At 39.7% G+C, this 20,110-nt stretch overlaps 1 protein-coding gene across 3 annotated transcripts in view; it reads right to left on the bottom strand.

Moving 5' to 3' along the window:
* Positions 1–2,282: 2,282 nt before the first annotated feature.
* The window catches only part of FILIP1 (filamin A interacting protein 1), a 102,139-nt gene continuing 84,311 nt past the window's right edge, over positions 2,283–20,110 (bottom strand). For 2 of the 3 annotated variants that reach the window (XM_036380982.1, XM_036380981.2), the window contains 3 exons: positions 17,028–19,833; positions 10,738–10,961; positions 3,056–3,102 (listed from right to left, as the gene is read on the bottom strand). In XM_036380982.1, coding sequence (XP_036236875.1) covers positions 10,755–10,961; positions 17,028–19,833 — 3,013 coding nt within the window. In that variant the 3' untranslated portion in view covers positions 3,056–3,102; positions 10,738–10,754. Of the gene's footprint in view, positions 3,103–10,737; positions 10,962–17,027; positions 19,834–20,110 lie in introns of all 3 variants that reach the window. The other variant, XM_036380983.2, reaches the window with a different exon arrangement.

The raw sequence follows: 20,110 nt of genomic DNA, 5'->3' as shown, positions 1-20,110 counted from the left end.
TTGAAACTTTATATTTTATCACTATAATTATACTACACAGGTCTTTAAGTCCTCTTTAGACAGTAAGAGATCTCTAAGGGAAAAGTAGATCTTTCACTGGTTTTCTATTGCTTAACAGCTTCTGATATCAATACCATATATATATATATCTATATCTAACCTATATCTATACCTATCTATATCTATATATTTAAAATCTATATTTCACGTTATCTTAGTGTAAAAGTTCTTCCCAATTACCTCTTTTAAAATTACAGTACTTGTAGAAATTAATCACATTGTTAGTCTATATTAATAGATTTCTTCCTGAGTGTCCCCAAAATACAGCCTAATTATGTGGCTAATGCACTTTTTTTACATATTTATCTTAGATTCATATTCAAGTTAGGAATTGTAAAAAAATTTACTAGGAACATAAATGCAAGATGAAATCACCAGTCTCCTACTCGAAAGTGTTGCAGTTCATCAAAAATATTTTAAAATCCAAATTATTTCAATACACCATTGTACATATGCTTTGAACAAAGCTTTATTTTGGGAAGCTTAAAAACTTAATCTAAGTGCAAAATCATAAAAGTTTATGTATTTGTTTATGAATCATAAACTTACATTCATAATGAATTGGCTTTATATTAAAATTTAGACAAGGAAAAATATTTTTTACTTCGACTGGACCTTTTAAGTCTAGACTCAATTTTGGAATACCATTTTACTTGTATCCTACTCATATTTAAAAGCTGAAGTTTATTTCAGGCAGGTCACCATCACTTTCAAATAGCCAGGAATTTTAGTCCAGCTGAGCTTAGTGTAGATCTTAACATGGATAGGTTTCAATTCCCAAGTATGTTTTGAAGATAGAAGATCTGGGTCACTACAATGTTCATTCTGCTTCACAGTAAACTGAAATGTGGCATGCACTAAACTTTATTCACCTCAGCTGTATTGCTCTCTAAAAGCTGGAATTTTTCTCAGCTTGCAGTAAAATATGATCTACAGACACAACTATGTTATTGGCATATATTGTCTGTTGTACAAAAAAAAACCCCACTCCTTACAAAACATGGTGTACCAGCTAAGTATAAGCTATATCAACGAAATTACTCTTCTGCTAGGATAAGCAGCACTTAATTTTGATTCCTCAGTATGGCTGTATTAGTAAACACAATGGAGATCAGCTCCACAAAAGTTCATACAGGTGCCAGAATATCCTGCTTCTCTAGAGTGTCAGCATTTGCTGCAGAACTCATATGTAAAAGGAAAAACAGCTCCCGTGGTTCCCATGAAGACCAAATTGACTACACAGCAGTGTGATATTCCAGCTTCAAAGATGGACCAACCTAACCATCCCAGTGGGATGCTGCATTAATGCAGTCTTTCTGGCATCTCACAGCACATCTCCTGCAAGCAACACCGTTTTCCTTTCCAAAAATTAATTTCTCCCAGTAGCTTCTGCAGTTAAAAATCTGCAGTATTTTAGGTATGTGCCAGTGACTTAGATTAAAAATCATTGGTTATGAAATATAAAAGGAAAAAAGACCCTGCCTGGATTGGGTGTAGCTTTATTTATCATTAATTCAAAAATCATCCTAAGTATAGCTGCCACAGAACTCTCTGCATGCTATTTGAGAAGCTACAGCCACCAGTGTAAACGGGGCCCCTCAGCATGTCAAGAGTGCCTGGTGTCTAGTCCAGGTGCTAGTCCAGGACTAAAGATTCTGACAGTACCAGTCAAACATCTCTGCCTGTGCTGTGAAAGCACAAGGTTAGAAACAGTTAAGTCATTAAGAGCTTGGTGATTGATCCATCTCTGTATCTTAACTTCTGAGCCTACAAGAAAGATGGCGAGATTTGCATGGGCACGTAGTGACAGAACAAGGAGGAATAGTTTCAAACTGAAAGACAATAGGTTTAGAGTAGATGCTAGGAAGAAGTTTTTCACCTTGAGGGTGGTGAGACACTGGAACAAAATGCCCAGAGAAGCTGTTGAATGGCTTTCCTGGAAATGTTCAAGGCCAGGTTGGATGGGGCTTTGAGAAACCTGATCTAGTGGAAGGTGTCCCTGCCCATGGCAGGGGGATTGGAACTACGCAATCCTTAAGGGCCTTCCAACCCAAACCATTCTACGATTCTATGAATCAGTTTCACCCTGTACATCACTGTGACACTGTATGAGACACCAGTCAAAAAAAGGAACTTCCAAACCCATATTCTGTTCCCATAAACAAATACATAGATGAGCAGTGCCAACCTTAAGAAACTGGAGTTTAAATTCAAACACCTGATTACATTTGCATAGTTGTGAAAATTTATTAGTTACAGTGTAATGAAAATCAACTTTTTTGGTACAGGCAGAAGTAAAAACATACTTTATATAGAAAAAAAAATCACAGCTTTAAAAACTGACTTACATAGTTTAAAATGAGTAAATTTGGTTGTATTTCAAGGCATTGGACTTTAATACTTAATTTTATGCCAAACCATCACACAGTGCAAGAAATATTCTGCAACAAATTCCATACAGCAGACTTCAGAGTATTTAGTCTCACAGACTCTCATGGTGGCAAAAAAAATATACTGAATACTTTTCCATTTAAACAGAAAACATTGCTGAAGTTACATTTTTCTTTCTTCACGTACTATTACAAAAATATCAAATTGCAAATTTGACAGTGTATTCTACAAATAAATGCATCATAAGCAAAAGGAATTGCAACTTTGGCATAGCTACTTTACAAAGTGTATTATAAAAATAAATTATATGGCAAATATCAAACAAAATCAAGCACGTGCCTTAGGCTTTGCAATTAAAAGTGAAATTCAGCTGGCAGAAAGACTGCTGCTCTCTCTCTGATTAGATACTTTTAAAATACCAGCAAGGCCATTGGTTTTTAAAGCTCTACCAAGAAAAAATATATATATATAAAACCTAATGGAAGCACTAATACTTCCATAAGTAATCAGTAGCACAAGTGACCCTGGTGTTGATGGCAGAGAGCTTCTGCAGTGATCCATCCACAGGCATGGAGGGTAGTGCACACAGAGAGCTCTAGCGGGCGGTAACTCATCTAGAGTTGACGCGTAACTGGTGAATGATGACACTCTCTAAAAGAAAAGAGAGCAAAACATTCGGGTTTATGGAACTACAAACGCATCGCAGCTTACTTTAAAGAAGAACAATTACAGTGGAAGTGCAAGGCATTTTTCTAAAAAGTGTCACAAACATACTCTCACATCACTGCTTGATAAAACTGTCCTGGCTAATGCTAGAAAGGGAAACTAAATTAGTACCTGTTGAGGGCTCAGAGGGCCTTGGCTTCCACTTCAATGTCAAGACCATCATTTGGTTGTCCATAGGGAAAAAGGAGTAATACAGTTGAATGGATTAAAGCAGAGGGACACCAAAATTCCAGTTCCACATCCAAATAGGTAGAGAAAGACTTGGAGTTGGGTGTTTAGTATATTGGCTAAGCAACTTCATCATAAATCTGGTGGCAATTCATAAATAGGCATGAGGAAGAGGTATGGGGTCATTTCTCATTTTTTTAAATTTAAACTTGGTTTATAAACCTATGCTGTGTTTATTAAGCAAGTCTTCTTGAATTTTGCTACTGACTTTATGGGGATAAATTTCAGCCACAGCTTGCAAGACTGGGTGTTGGCATTTTCTTTAAAATGCTGGGTTTAATTTGCCCTGTGTGTAGTACCAGAGGTCCCTGACCCTGATTAATCTGCTGAAGTACTAATGGCCTGGTCTTCTGTTCTTCTACCTATATATGCAGCTCTTACAGGCAACTTTTTTAACATAAGAATTTAACTGTCAATTAATGTTTTTCTCTGAAAAGGTGTATTTTATGAATTTCAAATAATGTAACTGTACCAATACTAATTAAAGCATACAGTTATACATTTTCAGAAATATTCATCTTAATTGAAATTACTTTTGTTACCTTCCTTTCTTAATAGTATGAAGATTTTTCAAAATTTACAGGACCCAAGAAATGACACTTGATATAATTTTTGCCTTTTTTATAAATATATTTTTTTAAATAAATATATATATAAATTTTGCAATTTTGTTGGCCTCTGCCTTTGTCTGCTTCCTAACTAATATTTGCAAGGTGTTTCATTAAATTACATTCTAAGAAGAAAGAAAAATGAAAATATTTTCCATGCACTCTTACTGCCAGAACTTTGCCACTAGATGGCAGATCCCAGTGCTGCTTTTCACACGTGGTGAAGTAAGAACCGGGATGAGGCAACGTCCAATAAAATACGTTAAGGCAAATGAAATAATTGAATTTCCCGAATTGAAAGTATTTATTTTCCATAAAATTTATCAATAACAAAATATTTTCAACAAGAAATGTATACCAGTTCCACCATATTTGAGCAGTGAATGTGAAAGAACCACAAACCATTGCATGATTTTACCTTACTGTTCTAACCTGTGCTGTTCTAACTTGAAGCTCTTGTGGAATATGAAGTTAAAAGCTATATTTACAAATTATTTTCTTAATATTAAAAATATTTTTAAAGAAAAAATATTTTTTAATATTCACTGTGCACATTTATTAGGGTTTCAAAATTCTAAAAAAATGGGCAGCAGAAAAATATCACGCTCTTTGTTAAGGCTCAGTCACTGAATAAACAGCAAAACTACAGTCGGTGTCTGAATCAGACACCTTTCTCCTACAGACCCAAAGAGTAATTGTGCAGAAAAAAGTAGGAGAAAAAATAATTTTTTTAAAAATCAAATAATTTCCACTGTATTTATCTTCCATTCATTTTTCACATATCTAGAGAACACACACTCTAAGTTTGTCTCAGTTGTTTCTATTTTAAATCCTTACATACTGATTTGTATGTATTAATATATATATATATATTATGTACACACACACACATGTGTAGTTACTAAAAGAGGTGTCTGAACAGTTACTAAGCTAAAATTAGAGTAGGGCCAATTTTGTCAGAGTGCTTTTGGGCCACCCTCTGTAGGAATATGATTATATTTGAAGGATATGATTAAATAAATTTTTCTAGGATTCTAGATGGGAATATTTCAAAGAGCTAAGTATTCCCTTAAACAAAACAATTTATTTTAGTGACAGAAAAAGAAAATGAAGTTAATGTAAAACAGCTAATTCTGCTTTCAGTCCTCCTGATGTAAAGCAGAATTTCTCAAGGAAACACATCAGGATACCAGTTCATATAATGAAGCACATCAAGTGACATTTTAACATATAAAGTTTAATTTCTCCTTACAATATATACAAGTATCACCAGATAATACAAAAATGAATGTACCACAGACAATGCACACCCAAGCAACGGAAGAGAATCATACATCAGTATTTCTGTTTTTAAAATCCCAAGGAGATTCATTTAGAGAACCTGAGTGTTTCATACCCAAGAGCTGATAGCTCTGCACCTGACAGTAGTTAACCCTGGTTACATTTTAAGGAAAAAAAGCCAAGGTAAGAGCAATGTGTAGGGAGTAAAATTCAAAGTGAAGTTAATATCTATAATGAGAAATATTGCATATGATTTTGCCCAAGAGAGCTCAAGCAAAATAAGGAGAAAGAGGGTAACTCACACTGACACAGGGGAGAAAACCATTCCCCTAAATGAAAGCAAGTTCAAAAGATGAGCTCACAAAAATTCCTGCCAGCAAACTGTGTTTCAAAGCAACTCAATGAAATTGGCCACTGATGTGTGATGGGAACATATAATTGGTCTGAAAACTGTCCTGACTGTTGCAGCTTATGCCAAGTACCTGAAACCCAGAGGGACAGTAGCTTACTCTATTTAAAGACCTGCTCTTCCACATCTGATCAGAATTACTGGATGTATTCATGTATTCTGCATGGCATATTTCAAGCAGTGACATATGACTTGGCATCCTGTTGGCTTGGATCAACATATTAATGTGGCTTTAGTGATCCCTCCCATGGTGGTAATTACTATCTGCTGTAAGTGATTTGAGGTTTAAATACAGTAACGTGTTCTCCATGGGCATATTACAAAGAGTCACAAAGTGTTTGGTTTTTGAAAAGTCATACTAACAGGTGTCCCAAAAGGAAAAAAAGTGAGCAAAGTAAATCAAAATCTCTATTTTTCTTCTACCATTTGCTTAGGATGTTTACTATTCTGAGAGAAATCCCTCTAGGCATTACAGTTGAAGCTCTGTGCTCCTTTCTCAGTCACACTTACCCAAATGTATTGATCTACTAATGACTACATTAGCAATACCCTTGTAGCTGTAAATCTGGTGGGATGGGATCTAACTCAGGGAACACAGTAGAAAACTTGCTAGGAACTAAACTTAAAATCAGAGAGATCATCTGAAGAAGTGAGGATGCACCTTTTCAGTCCATGTGTGCTGCTCATGAATGGGCTGGCATTTTCCCTGCTCTTCCCCCTCTCTACCTTACTGCTGGTGCTAAGCCATGTATTACTACTGCTGGGCTTGAGTTATCACAACTGCTTATATGGCCATGTCATCAGCCAAAACAGGGCTTCTCTCCAGCTGACACTGATTATGACTAAAAGTACAAAGATTACTCAGTCATCTGAGTTCCTGACAAAGCACTGTAACTATCATTATGATTCTGAGTGCATTATTTTGCTACTGAAATTGTTCCATTTAATTACAAAAAATCCAAACAAAATGACAGAAAAAAGTTAAGAGAGAGAAAACATAAGGATGAGTGAAATGGTCATTTAGGAAGGCTTAGTTTATTACACATTATAATCCAGCAATGCAAAATACATGAAAGTCCTGTAAATAAAGCCCTAATATTATCCTTTGGATTGATGTGTCAGGGATTGATGTGTCAGAGATTGATTCTTTGGTGCCCAGTAAAATCTGAGGTCTGAACAAAGCTTGTCCTTGTGGCATTTATGGCATCACTCTTGTGTTCATTCTTTGATGCTGTATGAAGGTGCCCTACTCTTCCACACAGTGAGACACTGCTAAGGTCTTGCTCTTCTCTGCCCTCCTTTTCATTAAACTGGAAAAACTTCTTATTCTGGAGATTCCTATCGTTCTGTCAGGTTTGCATGAAATTGTTTGGTTGTTCAGTGTTATTCATTAGGGAAGGAGAGATGGAAGGATGGATGAACACAGACACTTCCATCTTATAAGCCTCCTTTTCAACAGGGCCAGGCTCAAAGGCAGCCTTTGGAACAGGGACACAGATCTGGGGAGGGCTCCCTCCTGGTTCAATATCCTGAGCCCTCAACCACTCCCTTGTTTCTGCTCAGTGAATACTGGAACATTCCATGCAGAACGGCTCAGCCTTTCCAGGAGGGAATGAGAATGCCACCTTCTTCCTCCTCAGCTGTCAGTGCTACTAGTGAACCTGCCTGCAGCTGATGTGGGTTTGAGTCTCCTCAGATACTGTCTCCTACCTTTGAAAAAAGGTTTCAATCAAAAGCTTTTGAAAATAAGCAGCACTACCCCTGCGTTTGTGTGGTATTTGATCTACTAGAAGGCATTCATGATCCTACAGTCATTTTAAAACACCAGCTGGTTTCCTGTGCCCTCCTTCTTTCTTTTTCTGGCCTGTGAGCCTGGCACTAAGTTATGTTAAAGCCAGCCTTTATGCTTTTTTGCCAGATTCCTTTTAATTCATATCAGTTCCCCAGTTAAATTCAAACACTCATGCCGGCTCAAAGGACAACCACATAGTCAGTGAGTAGTTTCTTGGCTGGAGGTGACAAAAACAGGACTACAGCTTTTCAGTCCAGTGTGGAGTTATATCTTAAGTGACCATGAAATCCTGGCTTGACTTAAAAGCCTCGGAGGAAATACGAGAATACCTGCATTATGGATCTCAGTGAGGTACAGCAGCTGCAGTGCTACATTTAAGTCATAACAGAAACACTGACTAGATAAGGTCTGTGGAAGAACATCAGGAAGATCTTCAGGATGCCTCTTGGGCTTAGGCATTGTTTTTAGATTTGGTTGCTTAAATTGCCTTTTGGAGCTGACCTACTGAATGGAGTATCTTAATGTAGTCACTAAACGTAACTGTCTTCAGATTCAGAGGCAATTTCAGTGTAATACAAGGAGTTAGGCTTGAACTTTTAAGACTTCTGAACTATAGGCTTTCTTTTCTCTTTATCTTACCCTTCTTTTACCTTCAGGAAACAAGAATATCAGGTCAATTAAAACAGATGTCAAAAGTTTTGAGTATAACAAAATACCTGGCTTTAGCTAACAGTTTAACCAGCTGCCCAATTCCAACTCTTTAGACTTATGCTGCAGAGCAAAAGTCCATTTTTGTTGTGCAGCCCCTGGGGAAAAATAACAGGATCCTAAGTCTGACCTCTCTGGAATTTCTGAAGTCTGTCTCATCAAATCCTACTGACTCTACAGGAGCAACTCCCAGGCTATGCCTGCAATTCTGGCTCTAGCTGTGCCAGTTTGTGTGCCCTAGGTTTCAGGTCCTGTGAGGCTGGCTAGTTTCTTCAGGTGAATTAGTTTCTTAGACCTCAAACAAAAACAAAATTTTCAACCCCAGGCACACACAGAACATTGAATATGGCAACAGTTAACTAAGGAATTAAGCTTCTTTGACACAAGAAAGGCTTAAGGCAGCTGTATCAAGCTACATTAGCTTGGGATCATGTTTGCAATATTATTTGACTGTTTTGACCTTACAGCTTCCTTCAGTAACAGTATTTAGAGTGAATATCCAGAAAAAACACTTTTTTTTCCTTTAAATATTTGTTTAAAAGTTTGTATTACAAAAAGAACAGTAAGATCTCAGCAACAATTTATTGACATACTGAGGCTTTTAAGTGATAAGAATTCCTTGAGAGGATCTGATGTATTTCTGACATATTAACTCACATTGCTTTCTAATTCCAGTTTCCAAGTTTTATCCAAAGTACTGGGAATAGGAGTTATGAAAAAATGCTACTAATACTAATCTTATTTTTGGATGTCATAGGAACTAGAACCTTAAAATTAACAGGCATTTTAGGTGCTACACATGTAAAAAGCCAAAACCTACTTTTTTTTTTTAATATGGCAAAGAAAAAACGCCCTTCATGTGAATAATAAAATGCCAGCTTTACAATGGGATAATTGTCATATCTGGATGTGAAATTGGAAAGCAGTGCAAAGCAGATGGAAAACTAAACATTGCTTGGATTGAATATAATTTTGTTGACCTTTGGTGACGGAGTTCTTCCATCAAATATCTTCTCCCAGACTAAATTTCGTATTTCAGTGCATTTTCCTTTCTGTGAATTTTATTTATAATTTATTGGTGGTCTTCCCACCTTGCTTTCTGTTTTAACCACTGGGCCCTTTACAGCTCTCTGAGGTGAGTGAAGCATTATACAACTTTAAATCCATCATTTATTGGTCTGCTCAGCTTCATTTCTTTTGGTTGTGACTTTCTTCTATGAAAACTGATTGCTTAATGGAAATGTGCTTTAATAACTCTACTGTTATTAAATAAACAATCATAACAATCATCAGCATCCACACTATTTCCATGCTGGAAAAATTCCTTAAAACATGCTTGAAAAATGCAAACATACAAATGAGGAAATCACAAAGAGGGAAGGAAAAATGATGAATCACCATGGTATTGTAAGGTAGTCTTCATTTTATGACAAAATATTTTAAACAACTGAAAACTGAGGGTAATTTCCTTACCAAACCCTCTCTCTTTCATTGTGTGTACCTGAGCTATGTCTTCAGATAGCAATTCCTGCCACCAGCAGGCTGTGCTGCCTTATCCTATAAGACATAAGGATGCTTGGCAAGTAAGGTTTAAATGCAAGACCCAAGACCCAAGACCCAACCAGGAAAACTGAAAACCAGTCAGGTCAATGGAATGAGGTGCTTCATAGCCATTAGTGGTCTTTGGAGCAGGCATAAATGAATTGTATTGATTTTTGCCAGATAGTGTTTCTCAAGCTTTTGCTGAAGACTAAACACCTTCTGGCTCACAAGCCTTCATCTGAGCCCTGAGCTAGCAGTATTCCAGTGTGTGTGTGTAAGGTCAAGGACCTGCTTCTAAGTGTTGTCTACAAGTGCTGACTCTCTCTGGAAGAATTAAATTGCTGGCAAACATTGTGCAACATCCCTCTGCCCCTGAATTTAGTAACTATCTTGAGAAAGCAGCTCACCACTGAGAAATGGTGATTTTCATGGGAGGCTCCTAGAGAGGAGGCCACATGGTCACATGGTGCCCATCCTTCCTCTCCTCCCCTCCCACACAGGAGGTACTGGCTTTCATTAAAACAGGACCTCAATGCACATGGCAAGTCTTCTGGCATTGCTTTCGTAGGCCATGTGGCATTTCAATAATGTGATCAAGGCCGGAAGGAAAGTAGAGCATGCAGCTGCAAAGGTGGAAAGTGATCCATTAAGGTGGAAAACAATCTAGTAAAAGTGACCACACCTCCTTTGACCTACTAAAAAGTGACCAAGTCTATCATTAAGAATTCCTGATACAGATTAATAACTTATTTCAGTTACCCATTCTCACTTCCTAGACTGGAAACCTTAATTGCCTTTTTGACAGCTTTTTTTTTTTTTTTTAACTTGAGTAAGAAAACAAAAGGATTTTGTTATTTAAGTAGTCAGTGCACACACTTATTAGTTTGTTGTTAAGTGATAGCTGCAGGACTTTGTTAGTACAGGCAAACGTGAACAGCTACACAGACAGGGGAGCTGACTTCCATGGCAGCAGTAAAACCTGCAGAACGTACCCCCTGAGCCACCTCCATCAGCCCTGGCCCCCGCCCAGGGAGGCAGAGCTGCTGGCTGAAGATTTCTTCAGTTCTATTTTCATAGACTGAGTCTCAGCACGAGGCTCGAATTTTGTCACATTTCCTGCTCCTGGGGCTGCCACTACTGGCTTTCCTGCTTTCATACCTTTTGACACAGGAATGCGGGTGGGTGTAGGTCTCGGGGATGACCCATCCTGTCCTGTCTGCAAAACAAAGAGACAGAGAAAAATACAGTGAATCAAGGACTTTTTCTCTACATGCTCATCTTATACTTTGCTTTGGTTCTTTATTTACCTCTCAAATAACAATAGCCCAAATCATAGCCATTAGCAAAGTAATATTCACACTTGGAATCTGGCCGTGGTACATACTGCTAGAGTAGGGCCAAAGGTACAGCTGCGATCAAACGAGTTTCCCAGAGGTGAGGTGCAGTGTTTTGAATCAAGATGTTACAAGGATGGGAATTTGTGCAAATCTCCCATTCTACAGCATGACACAGTTCAGGATGACCTTAGAGGTTCCTACAACATTGGCTTGGCTGTCAGGACAGGTGAAATATTAGCATCTTGTATAGACACTAGCACAGGTCTTCAGAACAGCATAGTCAGGTGAGGCTAATGAACCCAGGGTAACTGCCAGATTTTAGGAGCTGGGGCATGATCACTCAGTATTGTAAATAAAATTGAATTTTACTTCCCAAAGTATGCTGAGCTCATGGCTGGGGCCACTTATTTCTGCACCAGGAAGAGCAGGGGGTTGGGAGAGAAAGAGACAGAGAAAAGATCTGGATTTCCTTTTCCTGTGGCTGTGGCAGGAGGGATGTGGGAAAGGGCTCTCCCAGTCCAAGCACAAATCACAACTTGAGAAACTCTGGTAAGGGTGAAGCTGCTAACCCAGATTTCCAAGGATACCTCAAGGCAGTATGGACATGGTCATTTTACTATCTCTGCCAGTCTTCTGCCCTGGACAACAGCCAAGCAAGCACACTAATCCTCAAGTTTGAGTAATTCAGAATTTAAAAAAAAAAAAAAAAAAAAGAACAGCCTAAGTGGTTGGCTTGGGGCTGGCAGACCCAACACAGCTCCTGTGTCCGTCTGGAGCCCCAGCTGGAGACCAGGCCAAAGCTATCCCATAGCTCTGGCTGGATAACGATGTGCATACTCTTCAAGGTCAAATCTGGAGCTACCTCATATGAACCATGACTTAAAGAAAATACTTATAAACATGACAATTCTGGAAGGAAAATGGGGTTTATCTCCTGCAGTGTGCAATACAGACACAAATGATAATGGTGACAGCTTCAGTGTCTTGGCTAAATTTCATATGTGACTGACATTGCTGTTCAGATTATGGATAAAGACTTTGATCTCACAAAAGAGAACAATTCTCCTAAAATCCTGTAATCCTAGCTAGACCCACCTGCTAAATGACTAAACTCTGCAATTTATGACATATAAGCAAAGTAAAACTTAACTGCTGAAATAGACTGGATTGGGGGCCCGTGTCAGCTGCAACATGCATTTTTACATTTACTTAAAAATGCTCTACAAATGTTTTTCAGCCAGTGGCATCAGAGCTTTCTGTCTGCATCCTGAGCATGCAAAGGAAACCCATTCCTTAATCTTCTAAGAACAGTTCAAAACCCCATGTGTACACTCAAAAAAAAATCACAATTGGAAAACTTGAATGCTGTCTGCCTGACAGGAAGGAAGCCATTTTCAATAACTAAAAGCAACATTTACAATAGCAGTCTAAAGGCTAATATGGAACTCACATGTAGATGTCAAAACAAGTTAGGCCCATACAATTCTGTAGGGCAAAACATGCAAATGCATTCCATCAGCCTTGGAAAATATGTCAACATCCCAGGGAACCCAAATGACAAACATCTTGTACTCCCTGAAAGAGTCCTACAGTGAGTAAACATGAGGCAATCAAATGGAGTAGCTGGAATCTCAGGCATTTCTTCAGCTTTATTCACATGTAAATTATTAACTAAGGATTTGGGCGCTTTCAAGTTACTCATTTCAAGCCTAAATCATTCAAAAGCACTTTGAAAAGAACTCTAACTTGCTTTAAATTTCTTAGTTGCCTTCATTCCAGCATACTAACGTGTTGATTGCATGGAAGCTAATGCCTGCTTCCCAGGCAGCTGCAAAAGCATTTTGTGTTTGCCAAGTGAGATGGCACAAAGGTGCCTCCCCAGCCGGCTGTCCCCTTGGGCGCGGGAAGGGGCAGCGAGCAGAGACACATCCAGCCCACGTCTGTAGCATCTGCGGCAGAGAACCCACACTGACTGCCTGTCTCTCCGTCATTTCTTCCGAGAACTCAAAGCCATTTCTTCCAGCTGTTTGTCTGTAGGCTGCTGTCTTCTGGTTGGCCCAGGGCTGTGGCTCCAACCAGAAATTAACCCTTACACAGCTGGAGTGGAGTGCCCGAGATGCGGCCCCATGGGACACTGGGTGATGCAAGCTGGATCTGAGCTGGCAAGGCAAGACATGGTGCTGGAACAGGGACCCAGTGAGGCCACACAAGACATTACTGAGACTGAGATGAACACATGCAGCTGCTATGGTGCAGTCATGATCAGCTCTTGCTGCAGACACAGATGTATTAACCTGTGAAGCTGCAGTAAGTTTGGGCAGTCCCATTAAAGGAAAAAAGCAAACTGAACATACAGAACACGTAGCACGTTTGAGTAGTTTGTAACAGATCCTGTTTGGTGCATTTTATTGATACATGAAGAGAATGCTTTCATGTACACACTGGCTTCTGGAATATTTTAACTAAAAAAGTGCTTTTCCATCATTTGTTCTCAACCTGATCAGGCCCCAGCTTGCCCTGGACAGAAATGGTTCAGTTCAGTGACCAACAGACACCTTGTGCAATTTGAAATGCCCTGGGCTACTCAAGCAATGTACACAGAGCTGGTAGACAACACAGATGACCCCAAGAGACCTAGAATTTCTGAATAAGCAGCTGGAAGGTAGGTAGACTACTTGACAGCACTGAAAATGGCACTAAAATAAAGTATGTTTAGGTAACTTTATCCTGAAAGGGTGGCACTTGAGAATCTAGGCAATATAGTCAGCAGAGCCAGTGGGCAATTCAGCTCACACAGAAGCCAGCCCTGTCTCAGCTGGATCACCCCCCAGTCACCACAGGCCAGCACACAGGGGTCAGTGCTGCCATGGGGAGCACACAGACTACAGACTGACTCAGCTGCCCACACTGAGGCATCTTGTGCCATCTGAGGCGTCCCATCAGCTGCCACTGCAGAAAGGGACGGGTCAGTTATCCCTCCCAGCCTCACACAGGCACACAGCTGCCAGCACTTCTCAGCTGCCACAGGCACACAGCCAGCACCACCACACCTCTGCACAGGCAGGCAATCTGCTCCCTGCCCCTCCAGCAGCTCTAGCAACAGCTTAGAGCACACATGGGACACCTACACAGAGCTACATTTAGGTGCTGGTCTCAAACTAAATGCTGTCCAATTGCAAGTGGCCTTCCAGCTGCACAAACACTTGTCCCCTTCACTCTGGCACCCAGCAGCTTCTCAGCTGGGCCCTCCTGCCAAGGTCACAGGATGCCCTGCATGGTTGGTGCTGTGCCACCGTGCTGGCTCTGCTGCAGCCGGGATTCCCTCTGCTCCCTGCAGATTTGCATGGCACTGGAGTCACTGTGTACCCTGGCACCATAAACAGATGGCACTCAATGCCAGGCTTGTAGGAGGTGGGGAGCACAGGGATTAAGTGATTATAGGACTGACACCCATCATGGTAGCCAAAGAAGATCCACATTCACCAGCAATCCTATAACCAAACGAAAGCCTAAATCAAACAGGATGTAGGCACCGCTGTTTTGGGGGTTTTCACAAAGAATACTTGGGTTTATTCTGTGGAATTTTTTCTGCAAACTATATGAACTGTCCTGGGAACAGAAATTTGGGCCAATGCGCTAAGGGAAAACTAACAAGCCAGGCTCATTTTGGTTTCCATATCCTCTGGTCTCTGTGGTCCATTTGCAATAAAAAAAATCATATCCTAGGTCTGCTGTGATAGTCCAAGTATTTTCCTGGGAGTGAGTTTGACTCTAATCAAGCTAAGGAGGACTAAACTCCATTTTTTCTGTTTCTGTGGGAACCATCCAAATCCATAGGCTGCCATAAAAAAGGCATTAATACATTGTACAAAGCATGTTGTGTGAGGAGAGTTAAGAGAAAAATTAAAACCAGTGAAAGCAGCTGTGTATCAGTTTGTCTTGTACGATTTTATTAACTTAAACCTTCAAAACTGTATCTGTTGGTTTCGTCTAGGGTTACTGAGTAAATGATCACAGCTTGGGTTTTCTGACTAGGAGCAGTGAAGTGTGTTTGTAAAGTTGTCATTTGCAAAACAGATGGTGAATACACTTTTTTTCCTTTCCAAGAGGCTGGGGAGGAAAAGACACATTTGAGCTTGTTCGAAGTTGCCTGCTCAGCTGAATAGGGACATTAAAAAACAAAGGGAAGCATAAGATAAAGTAAATCTTATGGCTGAACTATTTTCCTTACATTCCAAATCTGGGAGGATAAAGTGAAGAAAGAAGCCAGTTTTTAGCCAGGGGAAAAAAAAAAAAAAAAAAAAAAAAAAAGTTCTGTCTGCCATGGTTCACTGCATCATCACAGTAGAGACAGACATCTAGTTAAAAGAAAAAGTTTAAAAAAAAGTTTTCCAGGCTTCTGAGAGACAAAGGAGTTTGTAAATTAATTCAAGACTTTAAAAAATGAACAGTTGCCTCTAATATGTAAGGAAACACTGTATAATAAAGTATCTACAATACTTTATATAGGTGAGAAGAGAGAGCGAGCACATGTGCAATCTCAAACAGATCTGTGTGATGAATGCAAGTTTTCTTAATTCAGAAGCCTTAAATGGGAATGGCAGCTTCTCTCCAGAAGTGTGAAAGTGTATCTTAAACACATTTTGACATTTCAGCTTGGGAAGAGATGGCTTACGAGGCGTGTTGTGGGGCTCTGCTGACTCCCGAGCAGCACAGACAAATGAGCAGGGGATGACTATTCAGTATTTGTCAAGATACAAGAAAAAGGCTGTAACCAATGAAGGTATTGCATAAAAGGTATCAAACAAAAGAGCTTTTCCCAAAGCCCACAGTTGAATTCACTGCCCCCTGATGTTGTGGAAACAACAGTGTAAATGAGTTCAAAAAGCAATTAAAAGAATAAATAGAAAAAACCTCTGCCATGGTCTATTAAAGCCACAGATGTGGCTACAGGCTCTGGTTCAGAAAGAAATACCCACCTATTGCCAAAAACTGGGAACAGACACTGAGGGAAACATTACTGTGTGTTTACCCACTCAAAATAATCTTCCCCTAAGCATCTGTTGCAGACTCTGTCTAGCTAAGTAACTTTTTGGACTAATACAGTACTGCTAGTTTTCTGTTTTGGTTAAATTCTTTCCCAGGGTATTTCCAACTCAAGCAATAAAAACTTATGTCCAGTAATAAACTGAGGGAGGACTATCAATAAATACTGCCCACTATGGTTAAAGACAGAGGTGAGAAGTCTTTCACTATGAAAAAGAAGCTGGGGTACCACCACAGAAGCCCAAAGAGAATGCAAAACCAATATGCTACAGGAAGCTCTATTGTAATACAGCACTTACAGAAGTTCAGAGCAACAGAAAGAGCTCTACTATTCACTGGCTAAAGAAGCTTGGAGCTGTAAGCAATGATAACATGTCTGCTTAATTATTCCTTTGGAGCTCAGTAATATAGCAGATATTAACTGAATTATATGGGGATCATGGGATTATATCAAAGAAATGCCAGCCTGCATAATTAGAGTCTAAAGACTTGCCAGCTGAGCCAAAAAATATGAGGTGTATTTTCAAAATTTGGATATTGCACTCATCAAAAATAAAAATAGTTTCCTGCTCTGTCATGCCCATTATTCTTCGTCCCTCTGTCTCTCACCTGTAATTTTTCTGGGTTGCCATTATGAAAATAACTTTGAAGGGACTTCCTCTGGAAGTTAACTGCTTTGGGAGATAATTCTAAAAGCGTACCGGCATCCAACACTGGTACAAAAATACATGAATTGGGCAAATTCTGATTTTATAATTAAGCTTGAGCCTGGAAGAAATGTAGGGAAGACAAGAGTTTCTCCTCACCCCTCCCATTTTCCCTGCTGGTGTCTCAAACCCAAGCTATGGTTTGTCCTTCTCCCTGCCATGAAGACCACACCATGAGACCACACTGCTTACCACTGATTGTGTTCCTCGTGTGGAAGATGTTGTAACAGGTGTGATGGTGATAGTGCTTGTCACCTTGCTGGCTGCAGGGCGTGGGGACAGGTTGTTCCGAGGCGATCGAAGGACAGTACCAGTCACCACCTCTTTCTCTGCCGCGATGTTCACTGGCCGGACTGTTATCACAGGGCTTGCGCCGTCAGGCACGGCACTGGGAGAACGTTTAAACTGGGAGCCCAAGTGGATGTGGATTTTGTTGTCCTCTGTTGTGATAATGTTGGCATTGGCGTTGTACTTGCGGACTGGAGTCGGGACGGTTTGCTTTTCTGGCGTGACCTTGAAGACAGCCCTGCCCATGGTCATGTCTTGTGACTGCGGCGAGACGGAGATTTCTGCCGGCGCTGCAGATGTCGACACTGTCATGATCTGAATCGGCGATGCAGGTCTGTCAGCGAAGGGTGCTCTCCCTCCCTCTGGGGACTTTTCCCTGGAGAATGTAGTTATAGTGACTGGAGACATGGAACGATCTGGGCCCATGGGACTTTCACTGCTTTTTCCTTTTGGTGGCATAACATTTGGAGAGGGAATGATGGTTATTCGTGGCTTCTGATTTCCCAAAGTAGGAATGACAGTGGTACTTGAAAAAAATTCCTCTGCAGATGGACTGGTTATCTCCAAAGTTGCTGTACTGTTCTCATGGTCTGGTGTCACCCGAATATGAAGAGGTTGACCCTGCTTTGGTGAAAGGACAACCTCCCCGGGATGTGCTGGACTACTGTGGCTTCGGGTGCCTTTATCAGGAGTTGTCTGCGCCCCAGTTTCCCTCTTTTTCATCCATGGTATCCAGGATTTCCTCATAGCAAGCTCATTTGCTGCTGGAGGATATCTCTCAAGCACTGAAGAACGCTCCATGGGTTTTTTCAGACCTACCTGCCGCAGATTGCTCATGATATGATTCTCCTCCTGGAAGGATTTCCTTATAAATACTGCTGGAGTTTCTTCTTCTGCTGCTTCATTGCTTAGAGCATCTGTCTGCACACCGGTGGACGTCAGGGGAACATCAACCATTCTCCTCCCATTCATGCTGGGCCTCAGAGCGCGGCTGTAACGCTTAGAGAGCTCCAGCTCTCTTGTCAGGTTCAAAACTTCCTGCCCCATGCTCTTGTTTTTGTTCTCCTCTTCCATAAACCTTTGCTGAAGAACTGAATAATCAACTTGGAGCTGAGAAAGTTGGTCTTCTTTGTTCATGAGCTCATGGATTTTTTCCTTAAGTGCTTGAACTTCTGCTTTCAAATCTCTGCTTTTGGCCTCTTCCAGACGAAACCTGTGCCTCAGCTCTGCCTCCTGGCTCACGACTTCACCTTTTTCTATTGCTTTCGTTTTGGCAATCTGGAGTTTCATCTCCTCCAACTGTTGAGAAAGAAAATTAGCTTTATCCTGCTCAGTCCTAAATTTCTGCTCTAGCTGATCATACTCATCTTCAGTCTTCATTAAATCTCCTTCAACCACTTCCAGTTGTTTGAGACGTTTTTTCAATCTTTCGATTTCAATGGTAAGTTCCTTAATCTTGTTGTCCTCATGACAAACATGCTCAGCTCCTTTCCTAGTTCGACCTCTTGTAATTTCTCTTTCTACTTCCTCCATACCATCAATTCTTTTCTTTAACAGGTCAACTCTACAGCTTAATTCAGATGATTTTTCTTCTTCACTTCTCAGTTTGCCAATTAACTCATCCCTTTCCTTTGTCAAACTAGATACTTTTTCCTCCATTTCAGATTTCAGTTTCAAAAATTTCTTACTTTCTTCTATCAATTTCTCTGTTACATCCATAACTTTCCCTTGTTCAACTTTAAAATTCTTGTTTAGGCCCTCAACCTTTTTTTCCTCCTGTTTTATTTTTTCCATCATGTTTTTTCGCTCATCAACCAACATTACAGTAAACGACTTCAGCTTTGTAAGGTCGTCTTTTAAGCTTATTTCAGCCTTTTCCAACTTGCTTTCAGATGTCTCAAGGTCCTTCACTCGAGTCTTCACCACTTCCAACTCATTTATCAAATCTTTAGTCAAATTTTTTTCTCTCTCCAAGTTTAAGTGTAGCTGAGTGCATTCTGACTTACTTTTACTGAAAGCCTCTTCCAGCTTCTCTAATTCTGACATTCTTTTCTGCAGTTTTTCCACTTCAAGTTTCAACTCTTTGCTATGATGCTCTTCCTCCTGCAGTTTATTTTTCAGCTCTTTGCACTGGGATTCAGTTTTTGTGATCTCTTCATCCTTCCCCTCCATTTCAAGCACGCGCTTACGGAGGTTTTCCACTTCTGCCATTAAGCTAGAGTTCCCACATTCCCCTTTTGCTATTTTATCTCTTAATTCTTGAAGTTCCTCCTCAGTTTTTTGAAGATTTTTGTTAGTTTCTTCTAGCTCCTCTATTCTGCGAGTCAACCCCACTAGCTTGAGCCTTAGTTGTCTATTATGTGACTCTTGATTAGCCAGTTTAGCAGTCATCTCCTCATGTTCTTGACAAAACGATGATGTTTTGTGTTCAAGTTCTGCCTCTAATTTCATCAGTTTTTGTCCATCTTCTTTTGTTTTTGCAGTAATAATTTTAAGCTTTTCTTCTTCTTCCTTTAGTTTTTGAGTTAAGTCCTGTATTTTCTGGCTTTGTTGACCAAGTTGTTCAATATGCATTTGTCTTTCATCCACCAGCATGAGTGCAAATGATTTGAGCTTGACTAGTTCTTCTCTTAGTTTATTTATTCTCTTTGTATGCTCCTTCTCCTTCCGGGCTTGATAGATCTTCTCCTGCTCAAGAAGTTTCTTCAACCTGAAACAAGTCAAAAGAGGTGTGTTAGACTAAAATGTATATATATATATATATATATATATATATATGTCTATGTGTGTATCTCTCTATTTTTAAAATCACATTTTAGCTTTTTTTACTAATTCATTAATAATTAAGTTCTATTTCATTTTCAAGAAATAACTAATTCATTAATAATTAAGTTCTATTTCATTTTCAAGAAATAACTACCTACTACAGTTGTATTCCCAAACCAAGTAGTTTGAATTACAGAAGTTAAATGAAAAATACATAAAAT

This window comes from Molothrus ater, chromosome 3, assembly GCF_012460135.2.
Source record: "Molothrus ater isolate BHLD 08-10-18 breed brown headed cowbird chromosome 3, BPBGC_Mater_1.1, whole genome shotgun sequence".
Taxonomy (NCBI): Eukaryota; Metazoa; Chordata; class Aves; order Passeriformes; family Icteridae; genus Molothrus; species Molothrus ater.
This window is presented reverse-complemented; position numbering and strand designations above follow the sequence as displayed.